Raw genomic sequence first — 23,348 nt, forward strand, 5'->3', positions numbered from 1 at the left:
TTCTTAATGCTTGGTTAATTAATTATAAGTTCTTGTCTTTGTCAAATTCTGGTGCTGTGTAGTTGTTGGCTTTGGAAAGAAGAGAGGCGCCCACTCGTTTGAGAAATGAGCTTCGTGTGAGCCAAAAGAGGAGCTGTGTAGGGGTCTGCAAAGATGGCCTTTTGGGTTTTTTGTTTCTTCATTGGGATATTATGCTTTTAAATTTGGGGTTTGATTGCATACTCTGGTTTTGGCGACTGCAAACATGTTGAGGTTTTGCCTACCTACTCAGCTATGGATAATGTAGTTTTGTTCCCTTCTATAATCAAGTTGTTGGTTTTGGATGACCGAGCTTTCTCCATATGCTTTTTCTCTGTGGTACTTCTACTTGCATGCGTTATGTGGCGTCCGTGTTTTTTGTATGTTAATGGCTTGTGCAGGAGTCTGCTGTCCAGAACTAGGGCATGACAATGGCATCTTCCACGAGCATTTTGGCAAGAACACGTTGATTTTTGTTATTGATGGTCGGCTTCTGCAGCTCGTTGATGCCGCTATGTGCCATGCATGACGTTGGAATTTAATTAACTACTATGAGTCTTAGGACCGTCTAAGCTGCTGCCAGTGTCCGCTCATGGACATGATTATTATTTTTTTCAAATCATACAATCGGGATAAAGGAGCGGCAGGCTCGGTAGCGTTTTTCTCTTTCCGCCACAAAGTGGACGCCACTAGGGTTCCCAAGAGACCGACGCGAGCGTGGGTGGGGGGTGGGGGAGAGAGAGGAGTCGGCTGATGAATCGTAGCCGTCGATGAGGCTCCGAAAGTGACGGAGGCGAAGGAGCTCGGGACCCAGCAGCTGCGAACGAGTGGGGTCTTTGGGAAGCAACGTGCCGGAGGGCGATCTAAGTAGCATTTGTGACCGACGGGGGCATTGGGGAAGGGGAAGGGGCGGGGGAGGCGCAGGGGGAGAGGGAGGCGGTCGGGCGTGCCGGAGAAAGATGAGAGAAGATGGCTTCTTTTTTTCCTCTCGACCCGACGAAGGAGAAGGCTTGCTTGAAAATTGAAACGAGGAGAGAGATTTTGAGCGGCAAGAGCATTAACTATTGCTTCTGCAGCCCTTTTCAGTCGGCTGTCAGGGGAGAGAGAGAAAAAGAGGCCCTCCGACTTTTTACTTTCCTATTTTCCAGCTGGTCCAAGTCCAAGGACACGTGTCGACTTGTTATTGGATCCACCTAGGCTTGCGCGTGCCACATAGGACAATGACGTGGTGATTGCTAACCACTGAATATTGTCTCCTGTACGTAGGGGCTGAGGACTCGTTTCAAGCGAAGGCAGGGGCTCGTTGCGCGCCTCGTTTGCTTTTCCACTTCCGCCGCCATTTTTGGCAACTGTTCTCTCGCCCTCTCCCCCCTCTCTCTCTCTGCCTGCTTGAGCTTCGGTGCAAGCTCACAGCTTCTCCATTCGCGGTCGCTCGTCGAAGCGTCGGGGTTCTCTCGGTGCCGCTTTCGCTCTCGGCTCTTGTTCTCGGCATCTTGCAGCTCGCTCGAAACGGACTCACCGATCGGCGATTTTCTTCTTCAGGTGAAGATCTACTCTTCTTTATTTTTTTTTTTCGGTTTCGGTTTCGCGTCTCGCGAAGTTGAAGCGAATCGAGGTTGACGCTGCCAATGTTCGTGCCGCCTCGCCTTCGTTTGTTTCGATCAATGATCGTCTCGAGCTGTTCTGGTGCGTTGCCATTTCGTGCTATACTTATGTGGAGGCGAAAGGATCTTTCTTTCTCGAGGCGTCGCTCGTCTCGTCGTCGTTTCGAGGTTTTTCGAGTCGTTCGGCCGTGCGCGATCCGCTTAGGTTTTTCGTCGGTTTGTTTCCCCTCTCGAGCGAGATGACGTATCGCGAGAGTCGGTCGAGTGTGTTGCGAGACTATCTCGTAAAATTCGTTTTGCGTTTTTTTCGTCGAGGTCTGATCGGAAGGCGAAGCGGTTCCTGATTCTTCTGCTGGTACTAGAAACACTCCCGCGATCGCCTGCGTTTTCGAGGCGTTCGTTCGGAGAGTGTAATCGGAAGGAAGTTAACGAAGATTGCTGTCCTTTGAAAGACGTGAGATGAGAAAGTGTTTCATTTTTTTCTCGGCGTTCCTCTTCTTCGTCTTCATCACTAGCAAAATAGTAGAGGCGCGTGCGTGTGCCGAATGGCAAAGATTTTTGCTGTGGATAAGGGAGAATGATCGAAGATTTTTGAGTCCTCTTGGAATAAATTCTATTGAATGAGGGAGATAATGTGGATTGTACATGGGAAGAGTCGAACCGAAAATATGGGAGAAAAATATTGTAGTTATGTTGTTAAATCAAAATCATGCTATTCGTTTGGAAATTACAAATTTTTTTTTTTTGTCGATTTTGTAGATGTGTACTATCATAATTTGTCTCATATGTTTGGGGCAGGTCTTCATGGAAGTTTTGTCGTACGAGTTTGAGGTTTGAAAGGTTTCATTGAACGTGCTTTATATATATCATTAGATTATCGAGCGAAGGAACCGGTGAGGAAAGAGAATTTTTTTTTTATCCAGCTGCTGTTATAGTCTTCAAGTGAGATTTTCATGCGAAGAAATTGAGTCCTATGAAGGGCAATGAATGTCCCATGGTGAAAAGTGATCTACTGTTTTAATATGAAAGAAAGATGGAGACTATTTTGATGAAACTCTGGTAAGGAAAGTGGAAAACATACTCATGTTGGGCGCCAATAGAATAAAGTGAATATATATATATATATATATATATATGTATGTATGTATGTATGTATGTATGTATGTATGTATGTATGTATGTATATTTTGTACTATTCTCAAACTTCTCAATGTAATCTGGGAGGCCAAGTTTGTAAAAAATACTTATGGACAATCCATATTTGTTCTATGAATTGATTCATATATATGGTTTTGTGACTTTTGATTGAATGGACTCGAGTGTTCTGATGCATTTTATTGAATTTCTTGTTCATGGATGTAATGTCTGCAGCACCTAAAGAAAATCTAAATCACTATTGGTATCCCCCGAGAGAAATGCTTCACGTAGTTGTTATTTGCATGAAATTCGAATACTTGCTGTGGCATTCCTACTGAGTGCTTTTGGTCATACTCACTACATTATCCCTTCATGTAACATGTTAAACTTGCTGGATAAATTTAAACATTGGTCTTGCAACATGTGGAAATTAAGTTCCAGGCCATGGCCTTGTACTTGTTTGGCACAATGTCTTACATGGTAGGAACATCCTGAAGAATTTATTGGGTTCACCTTTGAAAACCTACTTGCTTCGTGTGTTTCCAAGGTAAAAGCGAGGAGTTTGTAACAATCTTAAGTCCCATATGGACTATAAGAGCTCTCGTGAAGTGATATCTATGTAATTATTTACATCAAATATTACTATCCTTATTTATTAAAGCAAAGGGTCCAATAGAGCACAGAGTCCCCTGTTCACTTATGACCTCATTTATCTCCGATTGTGATAAGTTTTCAAGCTTCACTGTTGGACTAAATATCAACATGGATCCATTGAGTATTAAATCATGCAATCATGTAATATTTTATAGCTGGAGTCCTATATTTTCCTATCTTCCTCTCCTTAACCTTGTTGGTGTAAAGGGACATGTGGAAATCGTTGATTCGCACGCTGTCTAGCTTAGCATTCATTTTGTCATGTTGCCACTGCTTGAATTAAATCAAGCGTGCTTATAATTTTGGATAGCAGAATGGGTGGAAAGGCCAAGAAAAATAATCACTTCTTGGAGGAAGCGTGCCACCAAAACGGGATATCCAATCGCAGCACATCTGCAAGGAATCTGTATAGAAAGGATCTTGGCGGAGTAATTTTGGGGTGCACTCACCATACCATTAAGGAGTGTTATGCAAAGAAGCTATTTGGTCAGTTGGATGTTTCTTAATGCGTGCCATGCAAAACTTGTTTTGGATTTCGTTGCGCACAATGGGCTGCCTTTGAGTTTGAGGAACTCTTAAAATGCTTGAACAGGTCTGCCTCGTCTACATTATGCATATATTAAGAAGATTGAACCTGGCTTGGCGCTTTTCTTATTCAACTACAGCGATAGGAAATTACATGGCGTGTTTGAAGCCACTAGCAGAGGCCAAATGAATATAGACATACATGCATGGACAAAGGAACCCTCTGAAGAAACCCCCTATCCTGCGCAGGTATGTGCCATGATTTGTTGACTGTTCATTTTGTACATGCTCTCATATTGTGGCTTGTGATGATTACTTGGTTGATGCTCGTGTTAAAGGTTAAGGTGAAAAGGCGTATTGAATGCCAGCCTTTGGTGGAAGAGCAGTTCCAACCGGTAATAATTTCCAACTACTGTAGTACAACGCACTTCTGGTTTGAACTTGATCAAGAACAGACAACAAAATTGATATGCCTGTTTACATCTAATCGAATTGGTGCAACTATTCCAAGGGCAAAATATCCAGACAGATGGATCACTGTGGAGAAAGATTTGCTTGCTTTTAACAGTAGGATAGGAGGTGAAAGAGCCAAGATACCTGCCAGCGGATGGGATCTTGCTCAGCCAAATCAGGTTGTTGGAGACTGGAGGTCTAATGAGAGTCCTAGGCCTGAGAAAGAGAGACGACTATTGGGATCTGATAGCTATGAGTTTGCAGCGCCAGAGCATGATGAAGCTGATCAGGGTCGAAGTTATGCCAATGCAAATAATATTCCTCGAAAGTTGTGGAGCTCTCTATTCAGGTCTGATTCAACTTCTAATGCTGGGGAGCAACCTCAAAGTTCCAAGTCTCTAGCTACAGGAGCAAGAGGATTTGATGACCTAACTACAATCCTGAGGGCTCTGTGCCTGCTGCAGCTTGTATAAATGCATCTACATGTCCTCTTCCACCTGAGAGTAGGAAGGAGTTTGAAGAGCATGCAAGCTCAGAACCAAGTTATGAAGCTGCTAAGGAGGTTTGGATACGGAGAAGACTACTTGGAGTAAGACTCCAGTTGTGAATTCATATGTTCGATGGAGTAACATTAACTTTCCCGGAGTCAATTGTTTTCTGAGTAGGAGTTGAACTTTAGACCAGTAAAACCCATAAGGAGAACATAGTTCTCTTTTCATATTTGGCTTAAAATGGGACAAGAAAAATCCAAGAGGGCCAAGCGTAGGCTGAATTTGGCATCCATAAACCCAAAAGCATAAAAAATAAAATAAAATAAAATAAATAAAAACCCAAAAGCATAAGCTGATTGGACAAAAAAAATAAAGAATTGGGTTCCACTGTCTTTGCAGAAAAGTCAGTGATTACGGACTAATGAAGTCCTTCTAATGGCCAAAAGGCAAGTACTTGATCCATACCGTGATGACTTAAACGCGAACGGTTGCACCAGATCTTAACATCGTGTTTTCAACCCACTATGTATTTCATACTTCAAAATCTGAGGCCGATTTCTAATTTAAGCATTTCTTTGTGAGATCACCAATTTCAGGATAAAAGAACACTAGGACTCCGTTCATTTCACAGAAAATGTGGTGTTTTTTGGAAAATATTTTCCAGGAAGTAATTTTTCAGGAAGAAATAATTATCTTTTAAAATGGATTTTTCATATCTTTTAAAATTTATTTTTAATTTTTAAAATCTATTATTAATTTTTCTTTCATTTTCTTTGTTTTCCATCTTCTTCTTTCTTGGCTGGTCCCCAGCCACGGCGATGGCCTCGCAACCGGACACCGGCGAGTCTCGAGCTCGTTGACAAGCACAAGGCTTGCCGCTCCCATTGGCGAGCACGAGCATCAAGCTCAAGGCTCACCAAATCGACGAGCCCGAGCTTGAGATCGATGAGCTTGAGGTTCGCTTGGTGACACCGACGACTGACCAAGAAAGATGAAGATGGGAAACAAAGAAAAGAAAAAAAAAAAAGAAAAAAAGAAAAAAAAAATAAAAGAAAAGAAATAGAAAAGAAAAAGGAAATAAATAAATCGAATTAAAAAAGAAAATTAAAGTTAAAAAATAATTCGAATAAAAAAAAAGAAAAGAAGAAGAAGAAAGGGGAGGAGAAAGTGAGAATTTGTAGAGTTGTGAGATAAGAGAAATCAAGTGAGGAAAATGTTTTTCATTTTTCAAAAATGGAAAACATTTTCTCCTAATTTAGAAGACTTTTTCTTTTAATGGAAAATATTTTCCCCAAGAAATTCATTTTCCGTGAAACGAATGCTAGAAAATTCGGAAAACGTTTTTAGGAAATTATTTTCCGTGAAACGAATGGAGCCTAGAAGTACAAAAAGTTTTATACAACTTTTACTTTAATGCCAAAAATTTTCGCCAAACCATTTAAGTGTCGATTGAAAAAAAATAGATTATTTAAGTGTTAACAATGAGAAATTCAAGCAAAAATAATACGTGGCTTTTATAATTAAAATTTTTAGATGAATTGGTATATTATTTAAAAAAATTCAGTCCATGTAGCATTTTTATGTGGCGTGCTTGGCACTGAAATAATCATTTTTTAATAATGAGATCATTTGGCGAAAATTGCACATTATCCACGCACTATTCACATACTTGAGGGCAATTAATACTAAGATATGGCAATGATAAACCTAATAAGCTAGAAAAGCTCATGGCCCTTCCTTGGGCCGCCCAACTCCTGGGCGCATGGCCCTTGGGCTGCCCAACATGGGCATGGGCCCATTTGGACCTAGTTATGTAGGTTTGTGTAACATCTTCGATTTCAACCCTTATTTTGGTCCCAACTAGGAGGCTAAGCTAGATAGGCCTTGAATTAGTCAAACCTTCCTAAAAAAATAAGTGTGAATAAGTGTGAAAAGCATTAAATGGGGGTGATGAGTATGGAGGCTTAGGTGTCTTAAGTAATTAATGAGAAAAAATGACTCATAAGCTTAAGTGTATAGTCATCATGACAAGTTATTTACAACTTTAAATGCTTGATGAGTCATCGGTCAAGTAATTAATGAAGGATGGTCTTGGAAGACCATTAGGGGTGCCACCTCTCCCCCATAAACTTGCCACCTTGACTTTCATGGATTTTGATGCCCGTTTGTCATCCTTCAGTTTGTATTCGAACCACTTAACATGCATAATTGAACAATTAAATCATTAATTCAAACTAATTAATCACTTAATCCACACTTAGGCTAAACTAATTATCCACTAAGCATTATTAACTCCCTAAGTAGAGTTTAGCAAGTAAACTCACCAGTTTGGCGGGCCGGTGAGTCCATGGCGATGGCGACACGGAGATGAGCAACACTCAAGCTTGCGGCAACACCGACGGAGGTTTGGACGGGCCTTAAAATGGGCCATGAAGCCTCAGTTAAGATCTGAGCTTCGGCTTTTGCTTCTTGGGTCGAGAAGGTTGGTTAAGGCTTGGTTCGGGTTGAAACGGCACGGGACGGGTGGCCAAGGCCAGTAGCGGGCGATGGCAGCAACTCCGTATGGCCGGGCGGTGACGGACAAAGTGGCCCGGTGAGTTGCGATGGTGAGTTGAGGCGGCTCGGGGACAGCAAACGACGGTTGGTTGGTGCGAGCGTGAGGGATGCGCGGACGGGCTTGTGGGCGCGAGCAGCAGCTCCGACAGCTTCGGGCAGCGGTCGACGGTGAAGGGGGATGGTTGGCCGGTTTCTCTGGTTTTTTCAAGCTCTCAAATGCTTCAATAATGGATAAAGTGAGCTGCAAAGAGAAAGAAGGAGGGTGCTGAAGCTTGAGGGGGCCACAAAATATCTAGAACACTCAAGTTCATGCCCCACCAGCCCTTGGCTATCATCCTCAGCCAAATTGTAGCCTTCAAGCTTCCTTGGCAAGCCATCCAAGGGTCCAAATGTTGCACACCCCAATGACCTACGAATTTTGGACAATTTCAATCCAATTTGATTCAATTTCTTCTTCAATTGAGCTCAATTCGGTCCCCATAAATTCAGCTAAGGTGCCTACATTAAATTATTGTAATTCCCGTGCCAAATAGTCCAACTTGATCAAAAAATGGGACCAAAAATGGTCCCTCGAATTTCCTGGTCCAAAATAACCCAATTTTGATTTTTTGCCAAAATCTCGGGTTTGTAGAAAAATCTTTAGAAGATGAGTTGACGTTCCTAAAATAAATCGTGACATAATAAAACTTTCAATTTCTGAAATTAGGTTCAAATTTGCGGTTAATTTCAACCGGGCACGATTTTAGCACGACCTAACATATTTGGTAGTTTTTAGGAATTTTTAGTGCAATTGATATGTGGTCAATTATTTTCGAGCCACATTATGCATCTTTGACTTATTGACAACTCTCAGTTGTCGTGAAAATCTCGAGGTTTCAAATACGATCACATGGTACAAAAATGACATAAAAATCAGTCTAGTGCCTTTCGATAGAAATTTTGCAATCAGGTGGAATCATCCACACACTAATCAGATACTTCTGTCGAATCGACTTATCTCCAGTCTCTGATTGATTTTGACGGTGCCGTAATGACTATTGCAAATTAGCACGGTCGAGCAGTCGATTTCTAGTCGAATTCTTAAGCCTATTGCATTAAAATCCCTTAAAGGCTTTACCAGATAAACTAGTTATCTCGTGAGTGATCGGCTCAAAGAAAGAACTATAGGCGCGTCGATGAAAAACTCAACTCATTCAATTGAAAATAGAATAAGAAAATCAGGATGTCACAACAATTCTCTCTGTCAATGCTTCCAAAGGCACATCTAACAAGACCCTAATCCCTTGTCTCATGTATCTCCTCAACAACATGTGAAAAATGCATACAAACTTAAAACATTTCACCAAGAAAAAAACAATGTTGAAGACATGTATGGGATGTAATGTTCTCAGCAATTGTTTGTGCTAATGCTTCCATAGGCATTTTGTAATTTACAACTTTTCATCTGACTTTTGCATCTTACTTCACACAAGTAAACAAATTTCCAGCAATTCCCTATGCATCTAAACATGTTCATCTTACTTTTGCATCTTACTTCCCAGCAATTCTCTGTGCTAATGCTTCCACACACATGCTTATACTAACTAGTAAACAAATTCACTCATATACATTTGTATCTCACTTCATATAAACACCACTATAAAATAAAATGACGTCAGATTACTAGTACCACACCTATGGCTTCAGTCAGGCAAACAAAAGATAAGATTTAGTACCTTCAAAAATCAAGGCTTCATTAAAAGGAAAGTTGAAACTTCTAGTTGCAATATTGGAATTGCAAAATTGGTCATCTATATCACTGCTAATGCTCAACAAGTCGGACAAATAGAAGAAGATGATGCAAGGAGCCCAAAAAAAGGCTTTATTCCATTAAGTTCACCCATGAAGAAAGCAAAAGTCGAATTTGATGACACCCCATATGATAGTTACTTTAGAGAATCTGAACTTCGGTAAAAGCAAACAAAAGAAAAGTATAAAAACTCAAAGGATGCCATTTTACTACAGAATCTGCCTCTTGCCTATACAATTGGGGAAAAAATGAAAACCTTAATTGCATCATGTGGATACAAGTAAGCAAGACTGATCAATCCATTATACATTAATAGATAACCTCAAAGGTCTCCACCCAACCAAATCTTGAGTGCGAAAATAGTTGAAAAGCAATCAATAGAAGAGCCACTACCTCTTGGAAACTTTTGGTGCGAACACGGCACTTCTAAAGAACTTGGTGTATGCGAACTGAAACTTCTTCTCGTAATTTTTGGGAAACCCACAACGAGCTGCCTAATTTGCTTTTTAGCCTTGTCCAAATCAATCCACACCCTTGATCGTTTACTCTCCCATCAATGTCACCTGGTCAGATGCTATCACTAGTCGCATGCCGTCAGTCACTCAATCGTTAAAATCTCAACCTTTGTTCTCTTAAGTGTGTTGAGGGAAAGAAAGAAGCAAGTGTGGGTTTTTACTTTCATAAAATTGGCATTTCTTTTTGTTCAAATTTTTTTGGACAAAAAATGTCCTTGTTCTAGTAGCCTGAAAAGTTACTTTGTTGCTGGCTGGCAAGCATTTTGATCAGCTAGCAAGTGCAGGCCTTATTTGAGAATAATTTGGACACTTCAGGCTATTTGAAATAATGTCCATTTTAAGCCTTTTTTTTTTTTGTTGAGAAAATGACTCAATTTCAGGCCCTTATTTAGAATTTTCCCAATCTAATAGGTTAGCTCTCTTATTTCTGGGTAAATTATTGATGAACTTTTTTTTTTTTTTTTTAACCATTTTCAAATAAAGCAAGATTGCTAGCAGCTACTAAGTTTTATAAATGGGGGCATTGTAGTCATTAATAAAGAGAAAATTCCAAATAAAGACTTGAGTAAAGTCCATTTCTCAAAAGAAAACCCATATTAGACCAACTCAATTTCAAATAAGAGTTTGTATTGCTAATTTAGTTTCAAATAAGGTTCCAAGCTCATTGGCTGGTCAAATTTTAAATAACACCAAGGGCATTTTTATCCAAGGGTATTTTTATATAATTTTCTTTTCTCTCTTTTTATTTTATTTCTTTTCTTCTTTCATCTTCTTCAGCCTCTTTCTTGGCTTTGCATCACCTCCATCTTAATTTACAACCGCTAAAAGGTTGATACCTAAGTTGAGATCCAATGACTAGAAATTTATAAAACACTTTAACCACCAAAAACAACCCTCAAACCTTGAGTAAAAAAATTCTCAATCTCTCTCTCATCTCTCTGTGCTTTGTATGGTTTAGATTGGATGATTCATGACATTCATAGATGCAGTTTGTATGAAGATGAAGGTTGAATTAAATGATCAGTTGAATATGAGTTCAAGCATTGATGACGACAGGCAGGAGATTGGATTTATTAGCGGTTTTGTGGTAAATTGGTAATTTCTCCAATACATTGTTATCTTTTATTCTATCGTTGCTCTTGGAATATGTTGAGACTAACAATGCATCTTAGAGTGGGTTGAATAAGTTGATATGTAAAACTAATAATTTTTCGAGGAATAAGTCAAGTTCAAGAGATGCGGGAACAATTTGATAATATCATATGCAATATATTTCCATTAGTTAAGTAATGTAATAAGTAAAGAGATAGAAGACGACACATGCAGATCTTTACGATGGTTCACTTAAATCAAGTTTGCACTTTCTTAAACTAACAACCGCCAATATACTATAATCTACTAGTAATCTTTTGAGTAGTTAAAATGAAGCATGTGATACTTCTACCCAAAATTGACAGATCCCACTATCAATACACAAGCATTGCTCACACACTTGTACACACCTCAAAACAAAGACTACAATGAGTAATAACAACTATCAACAAAGAAGAACAAAAGTGAATAAAATCACAACGTAACACAGTAACTATGTGACTATATCAGCATTTGTAGCTTTCCAAAATTTTCATCTTATATCATCCGATGTGACTTGTGAGTTGATCTTCTTATATAGGGTTAGTCTTCAAATTAGCCATTGGACAACTTTCAAGAGCATCAATTTGTCGTTAGAAAGGATGGACATAATTATTGAAGATTTGGTCTTCTACACAATCAAATCTCCCTTATTACGGTGAGGTGTTTCCAAATAAAGTCAAATATTCTCGGTAGTAGCCCTTTCCACAAAGTAGGTAACAATCGATTAGATTTTGCTTCAACTATTCTTTTTGGAATTCCAAGCCTGAAGCTAGTTGTTAGTTCCTACTAACCTACAAGATTCGTAAAACGAATATCTAGGTCCTCCTATCCAGATTACGTAAATACGTGAAAAATATTTTTTTCTGCAGTTGATATAGTGAGCAGCTTCTACTAGTAATCTAGTAAGTTTATATAATCTTGTTCATTTGGTCTTCCTGAGTATGCTAGTGTTTTAGACCTCACTCAACTGTTCACCTTATATCAGTCCCTCCAAGTCTCTAAGAACTTTGTATTCTTCCTAAGTTGTTCTCCTTCTATCAAGGTCCATCTAGCTTCTATTAGTCTTCTTACTTTGTACTACAGATTCCATTTATAGACTATACAGTATCCCTTACGCCAACATTACCTAAAATAGGAAAATATCTGTATTTATTAAGTAATAATGATAGATAGATGGTTGTGCCAACTTCAAAATATCATAGGAAGTTTCTCAACAAAATGGTCAGTTTAAGTTGTCAATTAAACACTGAAATGTGATTTTCAGCTAACAAACTAAGTCTTGAACTACTCAACCAACTATCTGGTTGGCCAATACTTTAGTAACTGCAATGGTAGTATCATATTTCCAATGATAAATTTAAAACAGCTTGATAACTTATCATTGAATATGGTGTTCGCAAATTCCTCAAAGTGTGGGTAATTTACTAAAGTAAAAACGGGCCAATGTTGGTAAGTTACTTATTGGAATGACAAAAAGTTCCTTACTATGTTGATAACTAACTAACCGCTAGGTTTTTATTTTGAGTGGTAAATTCCTACATAAGTACAACTTATATTCGACTTGAAATTGATAATTTTGATAACTTACTATTGCATTTGACGTTTGTGAGTAGTGAATATTATCGGTAAATTAGCATCTGCGTACCCAACCAACAGTTCGCCAGTTAAACGATTTTACCCACGAGATTTTAAACTTACAAACCACATACGAAAATTACATTCACGGAACATAGCTCCTGGCAAATGGAAAAGCAGACTTTGTTTTCCAGTACAAATAGAGGCAGAGATAACAAGAATTGGCCCCGCACACGACGGAAGCTACTTATTGACAGTAATACCTTTGATCCTATATATCCTCGTTCATGAAGGAGACCAATTTCTTCATCATCTTCTCAGCATTCTCACAGCCAGGTTTCACCAAATGAAACACATGATCCTCCTCCGGTGCTTCCATCACTTCCACATCTCCCTTCCATCCGCTCTTACTCAACACCTCCTTGTAATACCAACCCCTCTGTCTCAACATATCCTTTTCAGCGACACAAATTAGGACCCTGCTGACACCCAAACCCGATAGCCTTGGATCGGTCGCTGGGTTCATTAGGGGGTCGTCGAGCCCGGTGGTTGTCGGTTTTGCCGCGTGCCAAATGTCCCTGATCTTGGACCTCTTCTCGGGTTCGGTGGTCTCCAAAGGCAATGGTTCTTCGCCCCAAAAATAAGGATGCACCATAACAACGCCCGGAATTTCAATTCCATTTAGCTTTTCCTCTCCCAGTCGGATGCCCATGTTGTGAACTATGTTTGCCCCGGCGCTATCTCCAGACATGAAGACCTATGAAGAGTTTAGAGAATTTAGTATAATTTGTGTATACATATTGCTGAGCATGTTTGAGGCTGCTAAAACGAACAGTTCACAACAGAAATTCATTTGACCATGATAGAGATCAAACGTTGTTTTCGAAACCACCAAAATTGAATGACACTTCCAAGTATTCGTCGAACTGTTTGCAACTATTTGTGAAAACTCATGAGATTGGTCGATTGCTAAATAGAATAGTGAAACAATATTACATCTAGTTAGCAATAAATTTGAAATATCCACTGCGCAGCCAAAACCACTTCGGAAATTTGAACATACAATCTAGCACCTATGATAGAACTATTAATCATTGTTTCATTAAAAGTATATATTAAGAACAATTCTGGCAACCAATTTTTAGTATGGCTTTATTTTTCACCTTTTGGCTTATTCTTCTAACTTTAGGGTTTGAAATAGATTTTCTTATCGTTTCAGTGTTGAGAACCTCAAACCTTACCCTCTCTCTGTTTTTTTTTTTTTTTGGAGGGGGGCGAGAAGGAATGATAAGTGCACTGGAAGTTCTAAAACCTTATCACGAAAATATAATTAAGTCCTTAAACTTTTACAAAGTGTAATCAAAGGATTGATTGTACTTTTGTAAAAGTTTTATGATTCAATTGTACTTTGTGAAAATTCTAGGACTCGAGGATTTTTAATGCACTTATTCTCCCTTTTTTCTATAGTATTCTACAATTGAAGCCGACCTAGTTGTAATCTTTATTTTGGAGGGAAATTCAAATTTTTTTTTTTTAATTGCGCTCCAATCTCTCTAAATAGTATGAAGGCAAAGATAATGAACCGATTTTCAAAAGTCATTGAAAGTTTGCTTGGAACAATTTCCTCACAATAACTATTTATGTGGAAAGGGGTGTTGTAGCTTTTAAAAGATGTTTCACAAACTTCTCACGGCTATGGTACCCTCGAAGCTGTAGCAATCTATAGTAGAGATGAGCACAAGGCCGAATGGAGAAAAAATTTCTCTACAAAGTAAAATCACGAATCATGAGGCGGGCCAATAGACGCAGAGGGTTAGGGCTGCTATTAGCCGGCCCCGCCCTACTAATCCACACCTTATACACTTTAAGAGAAAAATATAACTTTAATTTCTTTTAATTTATGTGTTTATATTATCTGCTTTAAACATAAGAGATAATTTTAATATATCCCTACGAAAATCTCCTTTCCTCACAAGTCGAGTCTTGCTTTCGTAGAAAATGCAATCTTGGAAAGTGGGTAAGAAAATATGGGACAATTGTTTTCCATGCGTTTCATCTTCACAAGTGTCCCCATTGACTGACCGGTGAACATGGGAGCTTAGTTGGCCACGTAAAACCAACCCACGACGCCATCCTTTTTAATAAAATCTACTAATGAGCCCATTATTTCTTAAAAAAAAAATGAGAAAAAGAAAATCTAATAACCATCTAGCAAGTGGTTTTAGTTCTTTTTGCGAAAAAAAAAAAAACTGATTTTATCGCAGGGCTTGCGAAGTCAGACTTTGCCCCCGCCGAGCACGACGTGATGACAGAGCAATGACGGGACAAGTTTGTATTTCATGGGGCGGGGATGGGGGACATGATCCCAGTTCCCCGCCTCGCTTCTTCTCCATCACTAGCATACCGATAGCTAATTAATTGCCTCACTCGACTTTACTGGATTAATTCTAAATCACATATCATCAAAAGCGCCAGATATAACTGTTTACAGTGTAACACCACTATGTATCAGCCACACCTATACTAGACACATGTCAGATCTATATTGTGATTTTGGATGGCATGTCTATTATGCATCTGTTAATACGTGATCCAAATAAAAAAAAATGAAGAACGATTAGGATTACCTTCTTGAGATTGGCATGAGAATTCAACCACTCCTCGGGGCCGTTTCCAGCAGAATGAGAGGCCACCCATTTGAGGGCAGTCCAAGAATCATCATAGGCTGCCGGAAGGGGATGCTCAGGTGCCCTTCTATATTCAACGGAGACAGCAATGATGTTAGCCTCTGCAACGAGGGGATTGAGATAGTTGTGGTAAGTCGGTGACCACGCCGTTTCAATTATGAAGCCTCCCCCGTGAAAGTACACGAGTACAGGGAGCTTTTGGAGAGAGCCGACCGCTGCTTTAGGGATGTAAAGTCTTGCCGACACGGTGGAGTCCGATGAAATGGCAACGTCTTTCGATTGGACGCCAGTTTTCTCATCGAGAGATGGAGGGACTGTGGCCGTGCTCATGAGTCTCTCCACTCGGCCATCCTTGTAAACCTTTGCCAACGGAGACAAATCATTGGCCACTTCTGTTTCCATGAAGTTTTTGAGTGAAAGAAAAGCAAGATCAATGTTGAGGAGAAGAAGCAAGAGAGTGAATCAGGAGTTCATGGTGCCTTCTTGCATTATTTGCTGTTTTTTTATATGCCTCGACATCGTTGTTAGTCTTCTTTGTCAGATGCGGAAAGGAAGAATTTTCGAGAGGTGGTTTCGTTCATTGAATTTTCAACGGTAGTGACGGTGTAAGAAATTTGATAAGATATTTATTGGGAAAGTGATATTGACCGGCGATCGGATATCTTGAGTGGATGACAGCTCAGCATTGAAGTTTTTTGTTTGTCCTTTGTGACTAGCTGGTTTCAGTCTTTGCAAGATATGATTTTTTTTTGCTTTTTATCGTCCTAAAATTGATAATGACTAACCAATATGGGATATTTTCTGCGTTTCATCGTCTTTGCAAGATATTGGATTATTGATTCAGACGCATGCTAATTTTGGTGAAACTTCCATTAATGCTTGCCATGAGAAGCCGATTGTCATTTTCCTTTTCTGGACATGTCCAAAAGATATCGAGTCATGCTGTCCGTATATTAAATTATAAATAAGGTATAATATAATATGGCCAATATCCTATAAAAAATCTAAACATTAGGTTTTATTTCAATTCTATATATAAAAAAAAATTTCAACTTTAGCTCCAGATTCGACTTCCCCATAAACCACCAACTTTTAGTTAAATTCCAAATTTGGCACCTTGAACCCTCTCTCCCAAATTTCCCTGACAACTAGGAGATGAAAAAACTCTCAAATGCAAGCTATTCAAGTGTTTTGAGTGTGAGCTTTCCAACCGCAAGAGATTGAAGACTTTCGAGTATGAGAGATTGAATACTAAGCACGAAATTTGAAGATCCTTGAATGAGATGGAAGGAGAACTCTTATAAGAGTAAGAGTAATTGAAGAAGGCTAACCCTAATTGCTTTAATTTTTACCCAAATTTCATACTCAAGAAGATGACATTTGGGCCGATGTAGAAATTCATCTCTAAAATATGTCTTCTTGGATTTTAAATTTGGGAAAAAACTAGAGCAATGATGTGGAAATGCCATATCACTATGGGTGATTTTGGATGGAAAGTTAACAGAGGTAGATATGAGATTTAAGTAAAAGTTTGTGGTTTTTATGAAACAAGAAAAGTTTAGAATAGAATTGGACTTGTATCTAAAGTTAGTGGTCTTTACTAAGATGAAAAAAATGTTTAGTGTAAAATTGGGATTGAACCAAAAGTTAAGAGTTTTTTATGAAATGCAAAAAAGTTTGGAGTAGAATTGGAATTGGATCTAAAGTTGATATATATATGATATATTTTTTTTTTTTTATATGGTATTAGGCCAATGTAATTTAATATAAAACAAAGTAATCAAAGTAATTCATAAAGCGATTAATAATTTATGATTTTAATTATGGTTAAGTGTTAATAAAATATGTTTCGAGTTTGAAGGCATAAAGGTAACTTGATTCAAGTAGCTTGATTGAATAGGCTTCCTAATTTGAGTAGATTTCTTGACCAAAGCTTCCTATTTGGATCCAATATTTATGGGTCTTTGTGCCTCATGTAGAGAAGTGAGAGGTGCATCATGAATTACACCATGAAACAATCTAAAGTGTTAAAGTTGATTAAATTTTGTGGTAAGATTGTGAATCTTTTATGAAATTGAGAGATTAATTTGAGGGAGTTGTGAGGGCCTAGCATTATTTGAGTTATTTAGGTAATTAGGGGTTAGAAAATAGTAAGAGTGTTTAAGTACTTGAGTTGTGTTGTAGTTTCCATTGTGTTTTCACTAATATATAAAACGTAAATGAAATGTTTGATTTGTTTTCTTGTTATGCTTATTTTATTACTCTCTCTCTCTCTCTCTCTCTCTCTCTCAACAATTGGTGACTTGAAGCTAATTGATGATGACGACAAAAAAAGAAAAGTGAACTTGTCTAGTAATAAATCAAAGTCAATGAAGCCAGCTAATTGACATTTGTTAGATAGACAGCTTTGGATGTTATTCGGTTGAGGTTAGCTTTTAATGTCACTTTTAACATCCCGAGAGAGAGAATACTACAAATTTGTTGAATGCTCAATCAAACATGTATAAGAAGCCCTCTACAATCAATAATGTTTATTTGATGCAACAATTGATTCACTTAAAGATGGGTAAATGTGTGTCAGCTACTTAGAGTATCAATGAATTCAATGTAGTCTTTATTTAATAGTTCAATTTATATTGACTTTAAGGTTAAGTTACATGCTTTGATTTTGTTATCATCATAGCTTGATAATTGGGATAATACTATTACTATTGTTAGTATCATTTGGGTCTAAAAGCTTGATGTTTGATGAGGTTTGTGATTTGATTATGAGTGAGGAGATTTGTTAAAGAAAATCTAGTGAACTTGTTTCTGCTAAGGTGAAGGAAAAGGACAATTAGTACTCATGCTAGTAGGAGTAATGCGAACCTAAATAAACATAGTCAATCTAGGATTGGTGGTATTGTTTGTTGGAATTGCAGCTAGTATGGACATTTTAGAAGAGATTGCCTAAGTTGAAGAACAAAAAAGGCAAGGGAATTAAAGTTGAGTCTATAGATGATGTTGCAAGTCTAGTTGATAGTAATTTGGATAGTACTGATTATGTTTTGTTTTTCATTAATAATTCGTTATTTGATGGATGGGTTATTGATTTTTTGGTTATTTGTTTCACACTACATCAAACAAAAATTGTTTACAACTTATCAATACAGAGATAGTGGCATAGTTCATTTGGGGAACTACTTGAATGCAACGATTTGGGGGTGTCGACGACGTTAGAATCATAATGCACGATAGTATAGAGAGGTCCCTGATTGAATTGAGCCATGTTTTGAAATTGAAGAAGAACCCGATTTCCTTGAGTACTTTGGATCTAATTAGGTGTCGATAAACTTCAAAAGGTGAAATTATGAAGATCATTTGAGGTGTCCTAATGATAACGAGAGGAAGCATAGTGGTTTGTGCTATGGCATAGTGATCATTGGAGGTGTCTTAGTCATCATATTTGCTCTACATAAGAACTAATAATTTTTCATAGGACAAAATAAAGTTAGAAGTTTTAAGTTCTATGTGGCACTTAATTTTGTTGTATTCAATGCAAGTATGGAGAACAAGCGGCTCATGCAACAAACGAAGGCCTAGATGTTGCAGGACATGCTATCGCAATTGCTTGGGTTGTCTATAAAGTTTTGTTTGTTTCGTAGAAAATGTGACGTTTTTGAAAAATATTTTTTAGAAAGTCATTTTCTGAGAAAATAACAATATTTTCAAATGTTTGGTTGAAACTCAAAATTAATTAGAAAATATTTTTGTTGTTTGGTAAGAAAAATCTGATTCAATTTTTCCTGTGCACCCCCTTTTATTTTCTTCTTCTTTTATTTTATTTTTTTATTTTTTCCTTTTTCTCTCCACCAAGCCTTAGGGAAGGTTGCCCAGCTGATGCATCCAATGGCAGGACCCACTTTCATAAAAAAAAAAAAAAAATAGTTCTCCTCACTACCATTAAAATTATAGGTGAGGCTTCTCCATCTTCTTCCACACTCAACACGGTGACATCGTATTCTCTTTGGACATTTATAGAAAAATTTCGATGAAAAAGTCAGAAATTGACTCAATACCCATCACCATTATCTAGAAGTTTGTACTGTCTCACCTTGCTCTGGAACCCCTATTTCAGGAACACGCCTGGGTGGGCAAGGGCCACTCGGCAACCCTTCCTTAAGGCCAACGGAGGGAAAGAGGGAAAAAAAAAAAAAAAAAAAAAGGGAAAAAAAAAAAACAAAGAAAAAAAAAAAAAAAAAAAAGGAGAAAAAAAAAGGAAAAGAAAAAAAAAAAGGACTAAAATGGAAAATTTGAAAAATATTAAATTATTAAAAAATTTCTGTATTAGTGCTAGTCGTGATACATAAAAAGGCTGGCATCCACATCTCCTGGTTCAATTATTTGTCAAAATGTAAAAAAGTTTTAGGATTCAATTGATAAAATTTTAGACCAAAAATTAAAATTTTTTATGGTTGAATTAGTAAAAATATAATAAATTTAGGACATTTTGGATAATTGTTCTTCATTTTACAATAGGATTTCAAACTTACAAGCCAAATAAGAATATTAACACGCACCAAACACGGTTCCTGGCCAATGGAAACCCAGACTCAGTCTTTTAGTACAAATAGACATCGAGATAACAAGAATCAGCCCCGCACAGAAAGGAAGCTACTTATTCACAGTAATACCTCTGACCCTACTTATCATCATTCATGAAGGAAACCAATTTCTTCATCATCTTCGCAGCATTCTCACATCCAGGATTTAGCAAATGAAACACATGATCCTCCCCCGGTGCTTCCACCACTTCCACAACGCCACTCCATCCGCTCTTACTCAACACCTCCTTGTAATACCAACCCCTTTGTCTCAACATATCCTTCTCAGCAACACAAATTAGGATCCTATCGACTCCCAAGCCTGATAGCCTTGGGTCGGTTGCCGGGTTCACTAGGGGGTCGTCGCAGCCTGTGGTCGTCGGGTTCACCATGCGCCAGATGTCCCTGACCTGGGACCTCTTCTCGGGTTCGGTGGTCTCTAAAGGCAATGGCTCGTCGCCCCAAAAATAAGGATGCACCATCATAATGCCGGAAAATTCAACTCCATTTAGCTTTTCCTCTCCCAGTCGGATGCACATGTTGTGAACTATGTTGGCCCCGGCGCTATCTCCAGACATGAAGACCTATAGAGAGTTTAGAGAATGTTGTATTGTTTGTGTGTACTCGTTGCTGAGCATGTTTAAGGATGCTGTAATGAACAGTTTTCCAACAGAATATTTTTGACCATGATAGACAGCAAACATTGTTTTTGAAATCACCAAAATTGAATGACACTTCCAAGCATTCGTCCAAATGTTTTCAACTATTTGAGAAAACACATGGGACCGATCGATCGCTAGATAGAATAGTAGAAAATATTATACCCAGTAGATGATAAATTTGAAATCTCCACTGTCCAGCCAAAAACATTTCAATATTTTAACATACAGTCTAACGCTTATGATAAATCAAACAACCATTGTTTCATTAGAAATATATTTTAAGAATAATTCTAGCAACCAATTTTAGTTTGGCTTTATTTTTGCCTTTTGGCTTATTCTTCCCACTTCGAGTTTGAAATATATTTTCTCATCCTTTCAGAGTTGGGAACCTCAAATCTTTAAAATTTTTAAAGAATATCATCTGCAGTCACCTTCTTTTTGTCGATAGTATTCTATAATTGAAGCTGACTTTTTGTAATATCTGTTTTGGAGGCAAATTCAAAGGGGCTTTTGATTTGGCTTCAAGTTCTCTTAATAGTGTGAAGGCAAAGATAATGGACCGATTATTAGAAATCATCGACTATATTTTTGGGACAATTTCCCCGCGATAACTACTTCGGTGAAAATATGTGCCACGACTTTTAGAAGATGTTTGACAAATTTCTCACGATTGTAGTACTTTCAAAGCTAAAGCAATCTATAATAGAGACGAGCAAGGTGGCGGGGGCACAATGGGGCAAATTTTCTCCAAAAAATAATCCCATCAGAGGCATGAGGCGGGGCAATAGGCGCAGAGGGGGTGGGGTGGTATTGGCCTGGCCCACCCTACTCATCCACCCCTTATCACTTCAAGAAAAAGAAAATCTATTATAATTTCTTTTAACTTATGTGCTTATATTGTTTGCTTTAAACATAATGAAATAATTTTAATAGAACCTACGAACAATCTCTTTTCCTTACAAGTCTTGCTTTCATAGAAAATGCAATCTTGGAAAGTAGATAAGGAGATGTAGGATAATTGTTTTCCATGTGTTTCGTCTTCACAATTGTCCAGCATTTACTAATTTGTGAAGATTGGATCTTGGTTGGCAATGTAAAACCAATCCAGGACGCTAATTTTATTTATTTATAATATCTAACGATGAGCCCATTCTTTCTTATAAAAATAATAAAAATGAGAAAAATATCTAATAACCATCTAGCAAGTGGTTTTAGTTCTTTTTGCAGTAAAAACAATGATTTTATAGCGGGGCCTCTAGCATATAATGAATTTTAGACAATTGCCTCACTCAAATCTGCGGTGTTGTAACTCTAAAACATATCACCAAAAGAACAGAAGTAAACAATTCACAGTGCAACATCGCTATGTTACAGCCACAGCTGTACCAAACACATGTTAGATCTGAATTGTGAATTTGACCGTCACATCTATTATATATCTGCAATTACAAGATCTAAAAGAAAATGAAGAACAATTACGATTACCTTCTTGAAATTGGCATGAGAATTCAACCATTCCTCGGGGCCATTTCCGGCAGAATGAGAGGCCACCCATTTGAGGGCAGTCCACGAATCGTCATAAGCTGCCGGGAGAGGATGCTCTGGTGCCCTCCTATATTCAACGGAGACAGCAATGATGTTAGCCTCTGCGACGAGGGCATTGAGATAGTTGTGGTAAGTCGGTGACCACGCCGTTTCAATTATGAAGCCTCCCCCGTGAAAATACACGAGTACAGGGAGCTTTTGGAGAGAATCAACCGCTGCTTTAGGGATGTAAAGTCTTGCCGACACGGCGGAATCCGATGGAATGGCGACATCTTTCGATTGGATGCCAGTTTTCTCATCGAGAGACGGAGAGACAGTGGCCGTGCCCAAGAGTCTTTCCACTCGGCCATCCTTGTAAATTCTTACCAACGGAGACAAATCCTGGGCCACTTCTGTTTCCATGTGGTTTTTGAGTGACAGAGAAGCAGCAAGAGAGTTACCCAGGACTTCTTGTTGTTCATCATGTTGGTTTTTATATACCTCGATATCGTCATTAGTCTTCTTTGTCAGGAAGGAAGAATTTTAATGAAGCGGTGTCGTACAAAATTCATTTAATGGGATGTTGGCGGGTAAGAAATTTGGTGGGATATTTATTGGGAACCATGATATTGACCGGGTGAAAAATTTTCATTAGAAATATTGAGCGGACAAGAAATTTAATAGCCTCAGCATTAAATTTTTTTGTTTGTCTTTTGACTAGCCGGTATGTAAGTCTCTGCAATATATAGGGTCATAGATTTCCACGCCCACCGATTTCAATGAAAGTTCCATTTATTCTTGTCATAAGAAGCCGACTATTATTTCCGTTCTCTGGACATATCGTTCCCTGGACATATAGTATAATGTAGTATAATGTAATATAATATAAATATATTAGAATAATTCATAAAGTAATTAATTATTTAGGAGTATAATTAAGGTTAAGCATTGAAAATATGTCTCGATTGTTATTTATGAGTATAACATTTTCTTGATGTGATGTCTAATTCACTCAAAAATGGGAGATGGTGCATCGGTTGCTTAGAGTATAAATGAATTTATTGTTGTTGTTATTCAATTGAATTCAATTTAGATTGACTTTGCAGATAATGTATGTGCTTTAATTCTATTATCATCATAACTTGATAGTTGGAATATTACCGTTACTACTGTTAGTAGTTCCTTTAGGTCTAAAAGCTTGATGTTTGATGAGGTTCATGATTTAATTCTAAGTGAGGACATTCTTAGAAAAGAATTTGGTGAACTTGTTTATGCTACTTTAGTAGGTGAAGGTAGAAGAACTAGTACTCATGCTAGCAAGAGTAATGTGAACATGAATAGACATTGTCAATCTAGGACCAATATTGTTGTATGTTGGAATTGCGGCAAGCTGGGGCATTTAAGAAAGGATTGCCTGCTTCAAAAGAAGAAGAAGAAGAAG

At 38.0% G+C, this 23,348-nt stretch overlaps 2 protein-coding genes across 2 annotated transcripts; both read right to left on the reverse strand.

The window, feature by feature from the left end:
- Positions 1-12,532: 12,532 nt before the first annotated feature.
- Positions 12,533-15,692, reverse strand: LOC104453209 (probable carboxylesterase 12). Its single transcript, XM_010067733.3, has 2 exons — positions 15,079-15,692; positions 12,533-13,208 (listed from the first exon to the last, which is right to left on the reverse strand). The coding sequence occupies exons 1-2, from the start codon at positions 15,538-15,540 to the stop codon at positions 12,723-12,725; spliced, it is 948 nt and encodes a 315-aa protein (XP_010066035.2). The 5' UTR covers positions 15,541-15,692; the 3' UTR covers positions 12,533-12,722.
- Positions 15,693-19,616: 3,924 nt separating this feature from the next.
- LOC104453214 (probable carboxylesterase 12) lies at positions 19,617-22,358 on the reverse strand. The gene is made up of 2 exons (XM_010067738.3): positions 21,869-22,358; positions 19,617-20,305 (listed from the first exon to the last, which is right to left on the reverse strand). Exons 1-2 carry the CDS (start codon positions 22,328-22,330, stop codon positions 19,820-19,822), a joined length of 948 nt encoding a protein of 315 aa, XP_010066040.2. The 5' UTR covers positions 22,331-22,358; the 3' UTR covers positions 19,617-19,819.
- Positions 22,359-23,348: the final 990 nt, after the last annotated feature.

This window comes from Eucalyptus grandis, chromosome 7 (genome assembly GCF_016545825.1).
Source record: "Eucalyptus grandis isolate ANBG69807.140 chromosome 7, ASM1654582v1, whole genome shotgun sequence".
Taxonomy (NCBI): domain Eukaryota; kingdom Viridiplantae; phylum Streptophyta; class Magnoliopsida; order Myrtales; family Myrtaceae; genus Eucalyptus; species Eucalyptus grandis.